Source organism: Mustela nivalis (genome assembly GCF_964662115.1).
Source record: "Mustela nivalis genome assembly, chromosome: 7".
NCBI lineage: Eukaryota > Metazoa > Chordata > Mammalia > Carnivora > Mustelidae > Mustela > Mustela nivalis.
The window spans coordinates 68,816,175-68,830,871 of NC_139026.1; the positions used below are offsets into that span (position 1 = coordinate 68,816,175).

Here is a 14,697-nt window from a genome sequence, read left to right on the forward strand (position 1 = left end):
ATATAAGTAAGATGTCTGAACTAGAACTTAAAACAATGATTATAAAGATACAAGTTGGGCTTGAAAAAAGCATTCAAGATACTAAAGAATCCCTTACTGTAGAAATAAAAGAACTAAAATACAGTCATGCCAAAATTAAAAATGCTATTACTGAGATGCGGTAAAAAATGGAGGCTCTGAAAGTGACAATAAATAAGGCACAGGAGAGTCAGTAATATAGAAGACAAAATAATGGAATATAAGTAAGCCGAAGAGAGACAACTACTTAATCACGAAGGAAAGCTTCCAGAAATCGGCGATTCGATAAAGCAAAATAATATCCAGATAATAGGGGTCCCAGAAGATGAAGGGGAAGGAGGGAGGGCAGAATGTTTATTTGAACAAATTACAGCTGGAAACTTCCCTAATCTGGGGAAGGAAATAGGCATTCAATCCAGGAGGGACAGAGACATCCCCTCAAAATCAATAAAAAGATTGAGGTAATGATAAATGGTTCTCTAACCCCTTACTCTCAGTTTGGAGTTGTGTTTGGACATACAATAAAGAAGCTTGCAAATTTCAGATAAAGAGAAAAACCTGAAAGCAGCTTAGGACAAGAGGTCCATAACCTACAATGGTAGAAACATAAAGCTGACAGCGGACTTGCCCAGAGACCTGGAAGGCCAGTAAGGACTGGCATGATAATATTCAGGGTACCAAATGAGAAAAATATGCAACCAAGAATACTTTTATCCAGCAAGGTTGTCATTCAGAATAGAAGGAGAGATAAAGAGTTTCCAGGTTAGACAAAAACTAAAGGAATTTTTGACCACCACACTAGCCCTGTAAGAAATATTAAAGGGGATCCTTTGAGGGAAGAGAACCCAAAAGTAACAAACAGCAGAAAGGAACAGTGACAATCTACAGAAACAGTGACTTTACTGAAAATACAATGGTATAACTTCGTACGTAATTACTTTGAATGTAAATGGACTAAATGTTCCAATCAAAAGACACATGATATCAGAGTGGATAAAAAACAAGACCCATTGATATGCTGTCTATAAGAGACTCATTTTAGACCCAAAGATACCTCCAAATTGAGCATGAGGGGGTGGAGAACCATTTATCATGTTAATGAATATCAAAAGAAAGCTGGAGTAGCCATCCTTACATCAAACTAGACTTTTTAAACCAAAGACTATAATAGGAGATGAAAAGGACACAGTATCATAATAAAAGGGTCTACCCAACAAGAAGATCTAACAACTGTAAATACTTATGCCCCTAACTTGGGAGCAGCCAATTGTACAAACCAATTAATAAAATTAAAGAAACACACTGATAATAATACAATCATAGTTGGAGACTTCAACACCCCACTCACTGCAATGGACAGATCATCTAAGCAGATGAAAAAGGAAACAAGGGCTTTGAATGACACACCAGACCAGATGGACTTAAGAGATCTATTTAGAGCATTTCATCTTAAAGCAACAGAATACACATTCTTCTTGAGTGTACATGGAACATTCCCCTGAACAGATCACATACTGCATCAAAAATCAGGCCTCAACTGGTACAGAAAGACTGAGATCATACCATGCAAATTTTTAGAACACCATGCTTTAAAACCTGAACTCAATCACAAGAGAAAAATTGGAACATGTTGGTTAAAGAGCACCTTATTAAAGAATCAATCAGGAAATTAGAGAAGAACTCAAAATATACACGGAAATAAATGTGAAAACAGGATAGTTCTGAACCTTTGGGATACAGCAAAGATGGTCCTAAGAGGGAAGTATATAGTAACATAAGCCTTTCTCAAGAAATAAGAGAAGTAGGGTGCCTGGGTGGCTCAGTGGGTTAAACCCTCTGCCTTCGGCTTGGGTCATGATCACAGGGTTCTGGGATCGAGCCCCACATCAGGTTCTCTGCTCAGTGGGGAGTCTGCTTCCCCCTCTCTCTGCCTGCCTCTCTGCCTACTTGTGATCTCTCTCTCTCTCTCTCTGTCAAATAAATAAAGAAAATCTTTAAAAAAAAAGAAAGAAAGAAAGAAAGAAAGAAAGAAAGAAACAAGAGAAGGCCCAAATACACAACCTAACCTTAGACCTAAAGGAGCTAGGAAAAGACCAGCAAATAAAGCCAAAATCTACTACAAAGCTGTAATCAGCAACACAGCATGGTACTGGCACAAAAACAGACACATAGATCAATGGAACAGAACAGAGAGCAGATATGGACCCTCAACTCTATGGTGAACTAATCTTCAACAAAGCAGGAAAGAATGTCCAATGGAAAGAAGACAGTGTCTTCAACAAATGGTGCTGAAAAAATTAGACAGCCACACGCAGAAGAATGAAACCGGACCATTTCCTTACACCATCACAAAAATAGACTCAAAATGGATGAAAGACCTAACCGTGAGATAGGAATCTGTCAAAATCCTAGAAGAAAATATAGGCAGCAACCTTACCTCAGCTGCAACAACTTCTTGCTAGATATGTCTCCAAAGACAAGGGAAACAAAAGCAAAAATGTACTATTGAGACTTCATCAAGATAAAAAGCTTTTGCACAGCAAATAGCTGACAAAATTAAAAGGCAACCTATGGAATGGGAGAATATATTTGCAAATGGCTTATCAGATAAAGGGCCAGTATCCGGGGCGCCTGGGTGGCTCGGTGGGTTAAAGCCTCTGCCTTCGGCTCAGGTCATGATCTCAGGGTCCTGGGATCGAGCCCCGCATCGGGCTCTCTGCTCAGCGGGGAGCCTGCTTTCCCCTTTCTCTCTGCCTACTTGTGATCTCTGTCTGTCAAGTAAATAAAATTAAAAAAAAAAAAAAAGGGCCAGTATCCAAAATCTATAAAGAAACTTTTTAAAGTCAACACCCAAAAATCAAAAAAAATCCAGTCAAGAAATGGGCAGAAGACGCCAACAGACTTTACCCCAAAGAAAACATACAAATGGCTTGCAGACACAGCATGAGGGAAATACAAATCAAAACCATAATGAGATACCATCTCACACCAGTCAAAATGGCTAAAATTAACAAGTCAGGAACAACAGATGTTGGTGAAGATGTGGAGAAAGGGGAACCCTCTTACACTGTTAGTAGGAATGCAAACTGGTGAGCCGCTCTGGAAAACAGTTTGGAGGTTCCTCAGAAAGTTGAAAACAGGGACGCCTGGGTGGCTCAGTTGGTTGAGCAGCTGCCTTCGGCTCGGGTCATGATCCCAGCATCCTGGGATCGAGTCCCACATCGGGCTCCTTGCTCAGCCGGGAGCCTGCTTCTCCGTCTGACTCTGCCTTCCACTCTGTCTGCCTGTGCTCGCTCTCGCTCGCTCTGACAAATAAATAAAATCTTTAAAAAAAAAAAAAAAAAAAAAAGAAAGTTGAAAACAGAGCTACCCTATGAACCAGCAACTGCATTACTGGGTATTTACCCCAAAGATACGAATGCAGTGATCCAAAGGGGCATCTCACCCCAATGTTTAGAGTAGCAACGTCCACCACAGCCAAAATATGAAAAGCGTCCAGATGTCCACTGACAGGTGAATGGATAAAGATGAGGTATATATACACAGTAGTATTTTTATTCAAAAAGAATTAAATCTTATCGTTTTCAACAATGTGGATAGAATTAGAGTATTATGCTAAGCAAAATAAGTAAGTCAGAGAAAGACAAATACCATATGATTTCATTCATATGTGGAATTTAAGAAATAAAAGAGATGAACACAGGAGAAGATAAGGAAAAATAAAATAAGATGAAAATTAGACAGGAAGGCAAACTGTAAGAGACATTGAACTCTAGGAAACACACTGAGGGTTGCTGAAGGGGAGGTGGGTGGGGTGATGAGGTAACTGGGGGATGGGTATTAAAAAGGGAAACCGATGGAATGAGCACTGGGTATGTTATATGCAACTGATGAATCACTAAACTAATAATAATCACTAAGCCTCTGAAACTAATAAAAAAAATCTGAAATGTGTAAAAACGTGTTTTTTTTTTTTAGCATTTTTAAATTTGTATAAAGTGAGATAATTATAAAATTATATCATGGAGATTTTAAATCAAGGAGATTTTTAAAAATCATAAAATAAAAATTAAATCAAGGAGATTTTTCTAAATAAATCACATTAGATTTAATAGTTTCTTCACTGATTCTTTGTACTGAGAAAGGGTATTTTCATTGTCCCCTTCATTCTTAAGACTAACAACAGACTTTTTGTACTCTTCAACTTCTTTCGTAGCAAGGAGCTCTTCTTTATTTACATCCAGATTTTTCTCAGCAGCTTTGATTTGGAGAAGTGTTTCCAGAATATTTTTTTCAGAGGAGCTATTGTTCCATACATACTCTTCCATGTCTGCTTCAGTCTTATCTTTCTCCCATTCTTCAGTTTTCTGAAAGGAAAAAAACGAGTTCTGAAATCTGAGAAATACGATCCAAAAACAAAGTTTTGTTTTTGTTTTAGGGAAAGAGAATCTGCAAAATGTGGAGTCCCTATGGATACTTTGTATGTGAACTTTGATTTCCCTCCCTTACAGCACTGCTATCCACCTGCGCCAACTGTTTCAGGACCCCACACTCTGTAATGTGACTACTACATTACCACTCACTAACTCTACAGAATTTATCTGGCTTGCAAATTCCACTCACAAAGCAACACTATTTCCCAAAAGAGACAGAAAACTCATTTTTTGCAGCTTTCTAATCCCTAAACTCTTAACACATCAACACTTGCACATTTCTGAGGTTAATAATAAAGAGTTGAGAAAAGACTGTATTTATCTTTGTAACATGCCTGTGGGGATGACAAGGAATACCAATCATTACAATAAAATAAAAAATATAAAATACATGTGTAATACATGATTTTTAGTCCTAATGACTTCATATATTCTGGAATTTTATTTTGTTATTATCTTTATTTTCTATTCCTCTAAGGGAAACAATTTTTGTTACTACTTGTTTTCTCTTTTCTTTCTTTCTTTCTTTTTTTTTTTTTAAAGATTTTATTTATTTATTTGATAGAGAGAGACACAGTGAGAGAGGGGAAGCAGGGGGGAGCGGGTGAGGGAAAAGCAGGCTTCCCTTGGAGCAGGGAGCCCGATACAGGGCTCAATCCCAGGACTCTGGGATCATGACCTGAGCTGAAGGCAGATGCTTAACAACTGAACCACCCAGGCTCCCCACTAACATGTTTTTTCTTACAAAAGTTACTAATATGCTATCTTAGGGAACACTGTTAGGTTTTATAGTAATATAATTCAGATTCGTGATTTAGATGAAAATGTAACATTCTCTGAAAAATCAAGGAACGCAGCTGATAAATAATAAGCCCTGGTTCAATGAAGTGCTGAATGCCAGCCACATTCTTTTCAAACTAACATATTCTAACATAATAGAACATATTAACAATATTTATTTCCAAAATAACATATTCTGAGCTATATACTATTATAGAATCATCCAATATTCTTAAAGCTTTTGAAGGTGGTAAACCCCGCAAATTAGAACATTTCTGAAGTATTAAAAGAAAGATTTGTAAGGCTGTCAAAATTATTTTATCTCTGAAAACTCCTCTTGAAAAAGACCCCAACTTGAGCAGACAGAGCTCCAAGTCTGTTCAGAATTAAGTGAGTACCAAGGAGTCGGTTTCCACTTCTGCCTCCCTCCTGTCCCCAACCTTACTATTCGAGTCCATGAAAAAAGAAAAAGCACAAGAGGGGTGCCTGGGTGGCTCAGTGGGTTAAAGCCTCTGCCTTCCGCTCAGGTCATGATCCCAGGGTCCTGGGGCATTAGGCTCTCTGCTCAGCAGGGAGCCTGCTTCCTCCTCTCTCTCTCTCTGTTTGCCTCTCTGCCTACTTGTGATCTCTGTCTATCAAATAAATAAAAATTTTTAAAAATCTTAAGAAACAAAAAAGGAAAAGAGAAAAAGCACAGGAAATGCATCCCTCAAAAGGTAAAGAGGAGCCCCACCAACTGCAAATAGGCCCCTGGATATGGCATGGACTCAGCTAACCCCATTTGGGTTAACTGAAGGCAAGGAAAGAGTCTCCTCCACAAAGAACCACAAGAGAAAGAAATCCTGTTTATATCCTTCAAACTAAATAACCTTTCCTTCAAAATAAACCAATAGGATGTGGAGTGTCTCCCTGACCCTCAAATTCCTTAGCCAAAGGGGCTATACTCACAACTTCCTATATACTGTTTGCCCCACCTCCCTATCCTGAATTTATAGCTGAGGAAAACATCTCAACTAACATTCTAGAAACATATTATCTGGTTGAGAATTAACTCTACACTCCTTTTTTAATCTGGCTGTGATTCACCCCATAGACTTGGCAAAGGGGCGGGGTGGGTGAATAATGTGAAACAACTTCTTGTATCCTGTGCATACAAGCCTGTTGCAAATAACTTCCAACAGCCAAACTCTGAATTTTACATTAAAAAGAAAACTGACAAAATCATCCTACCCTACCTACGTTTTACTGTAATATTTGGGGAAAAAATAAATGTCAGACCCTTAAAAAAAACAAATGCCCTAAATTAAATGTATCTTTGGTCCTATCTACTCTTAGAAGTGCTTTAAATGATGAAACAGTGTCATAGTTTCTTCATAATTCTAACTTACAAATGAGTATCCTTAAGATTCCAACAAATACATTATATAAAGCACTATGTAAAACAGTCAATCTACCTCTTACTTTTTAAAAATATTCTAATCTACTTCATTCTTGACTGCTAGAAGACAATTAAGAAATGAACAATTTAAAAAATTATAACTTTCACCTAGTTTTATGTGGATTTTTTCACCTATTCTGAAATAGATACTTAAAGAGGTAACAAAAGTAAATTCACTGTAATCTTCATCATTTCATTTATCTTCCGCTTATGTTTGGTGTACACAATTCTAGGCTGCTTTGTCAAAGTGTTACAGTGTGCCATGCTATTGATTCCCTCGGCCCTCAGGTGGCCAGGAGACCCTGGAGCAGCGGTGCACAAGCACCCTCTTCCTTCACTGATCTCAGGAAAGACTTTTCTCTGTGTGCAGCGACACAAAAAAGGTTAGGAAATACTGCACTAAGGGATAACAAACACTTACAGGAGAAAATCATACTGTGTTAAATAGCCAGTGGTAAGTCAAAGTGACTACAATGTGTAGAAGGCATAGTTTCCTACTAATCCTACACAGACACAAAGCAGTGTTGGGCTTCAGCTGCAAGCTAAACAAAACTCATGTTTTCAACAATTCTAATAACTTTAGGATCCAAACTCTGCACAGTTGAATATAAATTCCAAGATAATGATAGTAACAATACCAATAAATTAAATACTTATATGCCACGGACCTTAAATGCTTACATACGTTAATTATTTCATATAATTCTTATTAAAACCTACTGGGTTTGATGTTAACATCTCTACAGAAAGAAAATAAAGTAATATGGAAGTTAAATAGGGGCCATAGCCACCTGGGAATGTTTCTGATTTCAGAATTTTTTACATTTTAGAAAATTAATACAGTGCATACACCATATATTTTGTTAACATTTCCAGAGAAGATCAACCACAGGACACCCTAAATCAAATACATCACCATTTTTGCAGCAACATGTATGCAGTCACACTAAATGGGATAAACAAAGGCTGTAAATGTTTTTCATCCATTCAAGTCTCATTTTGCCACCAAATAAGTTATGAAAAAACTAGCAATTTCCAAAGCTTTGGGGGTTACAGAGTTAGGGTGTGTGTGTGTGTGGTTGCTCAGGATCGCACAGGGAGGTGGTATGACACAATATTTAATATGGGCTTTGGTGTTTTACGGAACTCAGTTTACATCCTAGCTTCATCACTTAACTACTGTGACAGACTTGTGTTACAGAAGAAGTGATTCCAAGGGCTGTTCTGTGAATTAAAAGAGGTAGGGAATAAAAATAAAATAAAATAGGTAAGGAATATCCATGCACTTAGAGCAACTGGCTCAGAGTAAACACTAAATAAATGCTTGCTACGAATAAAACATAGCTTATGAAGATGAATGAAAGAGAGTGGGATTCAAATCCTTGTTAGCCTACCTACAAAATGTGTTTCTATGTCAAGGGCATCACTACCCCCATCAAACAATAAATAGAAATTTTCAGTGTAAATATAAACACAAACCAAATTGTTCGAATGTTCTGCAATTATTCCCACTCACAAAATTGTATCATTATTTTTATAATGTTTAGATAAAATAGTTAAAGAAACAAGAGGTCTTTATTTCTTATCCCTGATATAAAGGTAATGTTTTTCGTGATTCTTGTAACTTCATGTCTTCTTGATAAATGCTATCACTGATTAAATTTTCCCAATTAATTGCCTATTCTTACTAAGTTATCTCCAGTTTTCCTGCAGTCTCCTTCGGATATAGGCATTTTATGTCTAATCAGATGTAGATTAGAAAACACAGACACACACACACGCACACAAAATAGCATTCTTGTCAAGAAAAAGAAATTTACTTTTTTGAAGTCCTGAGTTAAATGGAAGAAAATATCTTTACAGCATCTTTAGAATGTCTCTGTTTTTCAAGCAGGAAAAGTAAAAGCTAATTATTATCAATTTATTTACTTTTTGAGGGAAATCTTTACTACTCATTAATGTATAAGCTTTCACAGATGAGTAACAACCAAATAGAGCTTGTCAGTGAAGAGAGAACAGAACTAACTAAAAGAGATGCTGTTCTATAAATGATATATTAGGAAGCTATTCTAAAACATCTTAATCTTTGTCAATGATATAAAGGCAGTAATACTGTCCATACTACTTGTCACGTTAGAATATTTTTCATTTCTAAGAGGTATAAATATAAAATCCTTGGGGCACCTGGGTGACTCAGTCAGTTAAACACCCAACTCTTGATTTCAACTCAGGTGATGATCTTAGGGTCCTGGGATGGAGCCCCCAGTAGGGCTTCCTCCTCAGCAGGGAGTCTACTTGGGAATCCCTCTCTTTCTGCCCCTCCCCCACTCTCACTCTTTCTCTAAAATAAATTTTAAAATCTTAAAAAAAAAAAAAAAAAAGATATCAGAGTTACAGAATCAGTGATGACTAGACGAATGTGAATTCCAGGCTGCAAGGATGTGAGAAGGATCCTTTTGAAAATCCTTAAACATTTTCTTTCCTGAGGGCATTTTCCAATTCTGTACAAGACTGGCACTTGGCAAATGCAGGATTCTTCTTGGGTATAGAGGAATACGTGAAATTTGAGCTGTTACACAGGGCTCTATAAAACAGACTGGAACTGAAGAATCCCAAACATGACTGGTTTTAGTTCTGGGGTTACTTATGGAGAAGCTGGGAAATCATAATCACACCTCTAAAAAGCAAAGTAAAATCCCCCATAATCTCAGAATGTTTAGGAGACAAAGTCGCACTAGAAGGAAGAAGTGTGTTTTAAATGCACAACCAATCACCCTTTTTTTTTTTTAAATTTATTTATTTGACAGAGATCACAAGTAGGCAGAGAGGCAGGCAGAGAGAGAGAAGGGGAAACAGACTCCCTACCAAGCAGACAGCCTGATGTGGGACTTGATCACAGGACCCTGAGATCATGACCTGAGCTGAAGGCAGAGGCTTAACCCTCTGAGCCACCCAGGCACCCCCTACCCCAATCACCCTTTTAAAACATCTACCAGATTCTGTTTCAAGGTTAGAGGTTACACCAAGCTAAGCTCAAAACTTCTGAAAAGTACAAATGACTCTACAGCAGATATAGAAGTTGATTAACCAAGTTCCCAATCAAAAGCCTTGAAGGCTATGCCTAAGGAAGAGCTGGATGGGATTAATAACAGTCTAGATAGAGCAGAAGTCAGAATTAATGAATGCCAAAACAGACCAACACAAAACTACATTGCTATATATATCAGATCTGTACTATGGGATTATAACTATGAGATTCTGAAATCTTTTTATATTTTATGATATAACTCCAAGATTCCCAATGATTCTACTTAACAAGTTCCAACAAATCTTAACATATTTCTTATAGACTGAATGCTTGGGTCTCCACCCCCCCAATGCCCACCCTCAATTCTTGTAGGAATGGAATTCCCAAATGGTGGCATTGGAGGTGGGGTCTTTGGGAGATGCATAGGTCATGAGGTGGAGCCCTCATGAATGAGATTAACACCCTTGTGAAAGAGCTTCCAGAGAAAACCCTTGCCCCTTCTGCCATGTGAGGAGACAGCAAAACGATAGCTGTTTATGAAACAGGAAATGAGCCCTCACTAGACACCCAACCTGCCAATGATTTGATCTTAGATATCTCAAACTTCAAAAAAACAAGAAACAAATTTCTTTTGTTTATAAACAGACCAGTCTGTGGTACTGTGTTATAGCAACCTAAATGGAATAAGATAATGTCTTATACAAATAAAAATCAAAACTTATTTTTTAAGTTTACAATAACAAATTTTGGGAAATTTAGTATGGATCAATTTTCTTAAATAAGTTTATTTATTTATTTATTATTTTTTAAAAGATTTTTTTATTTATTTGACAGATCACAAGCAGGCAGAGAGGCAGACAGAGAGAGAGGAGGAAGCAGGCTCCCCGCTGAGCAGAGAGCCCAATGCGGGGCTCGATCCCAGGACTCTGGGATCATGACCTGAGCCGAAGGCAGAGGCTTTAACCCACTGAGCCACCCAGGCGCCCCCAATAAGTTTATTCAAAAGCCTATAATATTCACCATCTAAAACATAATTTTTCTATAACTTCAAACTTAAAGAATTAATAGTGTTAAATTTCACAAAAATAATCTGATACCATAGACTTCCTGATGGAAGAGCACAATACTAATTACACAGTAGTTTTTAAAAAGTCAAAATAGAATCTGATGAAGCTCTAGATACAACTATCAACTTAAAAAATTATAGTATGGTGATACAATCAGCAGAATTCAAATGATGGGAAAGCCCACAGCAAACAAGAGCCCAAGGTTTCTTCAACAAATAAATTGCAATGAAAGAGCTCAACAGACAAAACTCCCTTTCGGTCTGTGACTGCTCCTGCATACTCTTTCACAAAACATTTCCTGAGAACCCACCATGTGCTAGGCAGTACGGGGAGAAGCAGGATGTCTCTAGGTACCCTGGCTAAAAATGAATGTTTTCATATCCAAGTATTTTAGAAAAAGGGTACCTATGCTTGTTCGTATTAGGCATCTGCTGATGAAATAAAAAACAGAAAAAAAATCCTCATTATTCAAATACAATAATAATGTAGTGGAACAAAATCCAATTTTTTAAAAAAGATTTTATTTATTTATTTGACAGACAGAGATCACAGGTAGGCAGAGGCAGGCAGAGAGAGAAGCAGGTCCCCGCCGAGCAAGGAGCCTGTTGCAGGGCTTGATCCCAGGACCCTGAGATCATGACCTAAGCCGAAGGCAGAGGTTTTAACCCACTGAGCCACCCAGGTGCCCCCAAAATCCAATTTATAAGCTAATTCTTTTCTTTTCTTTTTTTCCTAATTCTTTCTTTCTTTTTTTTAGAGAGAAAGGGCACATGCTAGCAGGGGGAGGAGCAGAGGAAGAGGGACAAGCCAACTTAGTGCTGTGCACGGAGCCCAACTGGGGGCTTGATCCTATGACCCTGAAATCATGACCTGAGCCAAAAATCAAGAGTCCAACACTCCATTGACTGAACCACCCAGGCACCTCTAAGTTAATCATTTTCTATGAGGCTAAATACATTTTGTTTTTGTGATTTAAAGGAGTCTATTACAGAAAATTTCAAACACATACAAAAGAGATAGCACTATATAAACTCTCACGTACTCCTCAACCAGTCTCTCTCCACCGCACCCCCAAAGATTTTGTTTATTTATTTGAAAGACAGCAAGAGAAAGAGCAAAAGAGATAGAGAGCATGAGTGGGGTAAGGGGCAGGGAGAGAAGCAGACTCCTGGCTGAGCAGGGAACCCAATGCAGGGCTTGATCCCAGGACTCCGGGATCATGACCTGAGCTGAAGGGAGATGCTTAACCAACTGAGCCACCCAGGCGCCCCAAGAGTTTCTTCTTTTGAAGTGTAGCTGCAATATATTAATTTTAAAGTATAAATAATATCATCTTCAAATTACTGGGTGGCAATTAAAAATATCACTAAGCTTAAATTGATCACCATTTAGGCAGAGTTTGATTAACCTATAGACTCCTATTTTAATACTTCAACCACTAAACATTTATAATTTTAGCATTTAATTTGTATGAGTGTGTATATAATACATATACACATATCTGGGCTCTCTTTTTTCTTCCCTGCCTACAACGAGAGAACCTGCTCTGACTACAACCCTAGAGGAAGCAACCTTTCATTCTACACGATCTGTTCTCCTTTCTACAAAGCCTCAATTATTCATTTGCTCAATAAATCTTTATTGCACAACTACCCTGCCAGGCACACACTGTGCTGTCCTGCAATTGCCAGTCTAGTAGGAAACCTGGAGTTGAGTAGGAGCCAATCAAATGGAAGACTGCAACCCCAGCAGAGAAAAGAGCATCCAGAAAGACCTGGAGATAGCAAAGACCTCAGTATAATCACGGAACTGAATGGAGGCCAAGGTGAGGAAAGCAGCATGGGATGAATATAGCTATTAGAATACTTACTTTAGAATACTTACTACGTATGTCAGCACCATACATACAATAATTCACTTAACTTCCACAACAACCCTATGAGGTAGTACTATTACTATCTGCTTTATAGACCAAAAACTGAAGCCCAGACCCATTAAATAATTTGCCAAATCATACTGCTTTTTAGTGGCAGAACAACATATTCCAAGGAACACAGATACACTGTAAAAAAGAATATAAAGAACAAAAGAATAATTTAATTGCATCTATCACCTTTTTGTCCTCTTGTAAGCATAAATTCAATACAAAGAAAAACACTGCATTCCATGCATTGGTCAGTGTATTCTGATGTAACAGAAGGCAAAGAAATAGCTGTTCCACTGAACACACAAAGTTGTCACCTTTTACCATCTTAATTACAGCTCCCTTTGCCTAGAACATGAATCACAGTAATATTCCACTTCTCATGATTATAAGTAAGGCATTGTGCTACATGAGGAAAAAACAGTTTAAGCATTAGAAGAAAATTCAAGTTATTTGAAAATCATAAAAAATAAGAAGAGGTAAATAACCATAGTGGATTTTTTACAAAAAGAAAGACTACTGCCAATTCTTTCAGTTACCATGGCCAAATGTTTAACTGAGTATGTCAAGGAACTCGATTTAATTCAGATTGGTTTTTTAAAAATTTACTGAATGCTATTTTGTCAGACATTGTACTCGGGGTTGGGAATGCAACAATAAATGAAAGATACGTCCTTCTCCTCAGTAATCTCACAGTCTAACAGGGTCAGTCAGACAATTACCATAGAAGCAATAAGAAGAATGCTAACAGGAGGAGGAGGAAAGGATACACTGATAACTTCTAGGACGGGCTACATCTGAAGTGTATTAAAAGATTCATATGAATCGGCAAGGCTGATCAACTTGAAAAAAAAATCATAAGCAGAAAGAACAGCATATGTAAAGTTATAAAAGAACACATTATGTTCATTACGGCTGAGATACAGAATACATAGCTTATATTTCCTGAGAACTGGTAATGAGGTGGCAAACTGTTGTGAACAGACAGGCTATGTAGGTTAGATTTTATCCTGGGTAATAGGGAACCACTCACTGAAGGACTTTATAAAGCAATATGACACAATAGATTTGCTTTTTAGAAACAATTACTTTAACAGAAATCCAGAAGATAGACGGGATGGGAAAATCAATAAGGCTATTACAGTTAAAAGATGATGAAGACTCAGAGTGGTAGCAGTAGGCAACAGGAAGAGAAAATATTTTTAAAGGATGTAATATGATGTTTTCCCTGACAGCAAAGAGAAGTGTCACCTTAATTGTGCCATCATCCAAGAATACAGAACAGCTGCCTATTGCCTAACACATCAAGTCAAAAAAGTCTGTATCATGGACAAATTTTTTTGCCCTTCTTCTTTTTTTTTTTTAAATGATCTTATTTATTTATTTGAGAGAGAGAGCAAGTAAGAGGGAGCATGAGAGGGTAGATGGTCAGAGGAAGAAGCGGACTCCCTGTGGAGCTGGGAGCCCAATGTGGGACTCAATCCTGAGACTCCAGGATCATGACCTGAGCTGAAGGCGGTCACTCAACTAACTGATACTAGACACATATACAAAAACCATCTTAAAAGAGATATACCAGCCTTCGGTGTAGTTTCTTTATTAAGAAGACTCAAAGATTGGGGAAATTATTCACAATCAGAACTTATATCAGACTCCTCTGTGGAGACTTTAAAATGAAACCTTCCTGAGTTTCACCACTAGAGATGTTAATTATGTAGAGTTCATGGATCCGTCATTTAAAAAAAGCTTCCCAGGTGAGTTTAATGCAACCACTACCTGAAAACAGGTTAGGGGGATAAATTTTCTTTCCTTTTTCTTTTTTTAAAAAGATTTTATTTATTTGAGAGAAAGAGCACAAGCAGGGGGAGAGGCCAAGGGAGAGGGAAAAGTAGGCTCGCCCCTGAGCAGGGCGCCTAATAGAGGGCTTTCCATCCCAGGACACTGGGATCATGACCTGAGCTGAAGCCAGAAGCTTAACCAACTGAGCCACCCAGGTGTCCTGGAAATAA

At 37.8% G+C, this 14,697-nt stretch overlaps 1 protein-coding gene across 1 annotated transcript in view; it reads right to left on the reverse strand.

Moving 5' to 3' along the window:
* Positions 1-4,101: 4,101 nt before the first annotated feature.
* The window catches only part of LOC309868572 (small ribosomal subunit protein mS35-like), a 38,355-nt gene continuing 27,759 nt past the window's right edge, over positions 4,102-14,697 (reverse strand). The window contains exon 6 of the mRNA XM_082738586.1: positions 4,102-4,385. Coding sequence (XP_082594712.1) covers positions 4,116-4,385 — 270 coding nt within the window. The 3' untranslated portion in view covers positions 4,102-4,115. The remainder of the gene's footprint in view (positions 4,386-14,697) is intronic.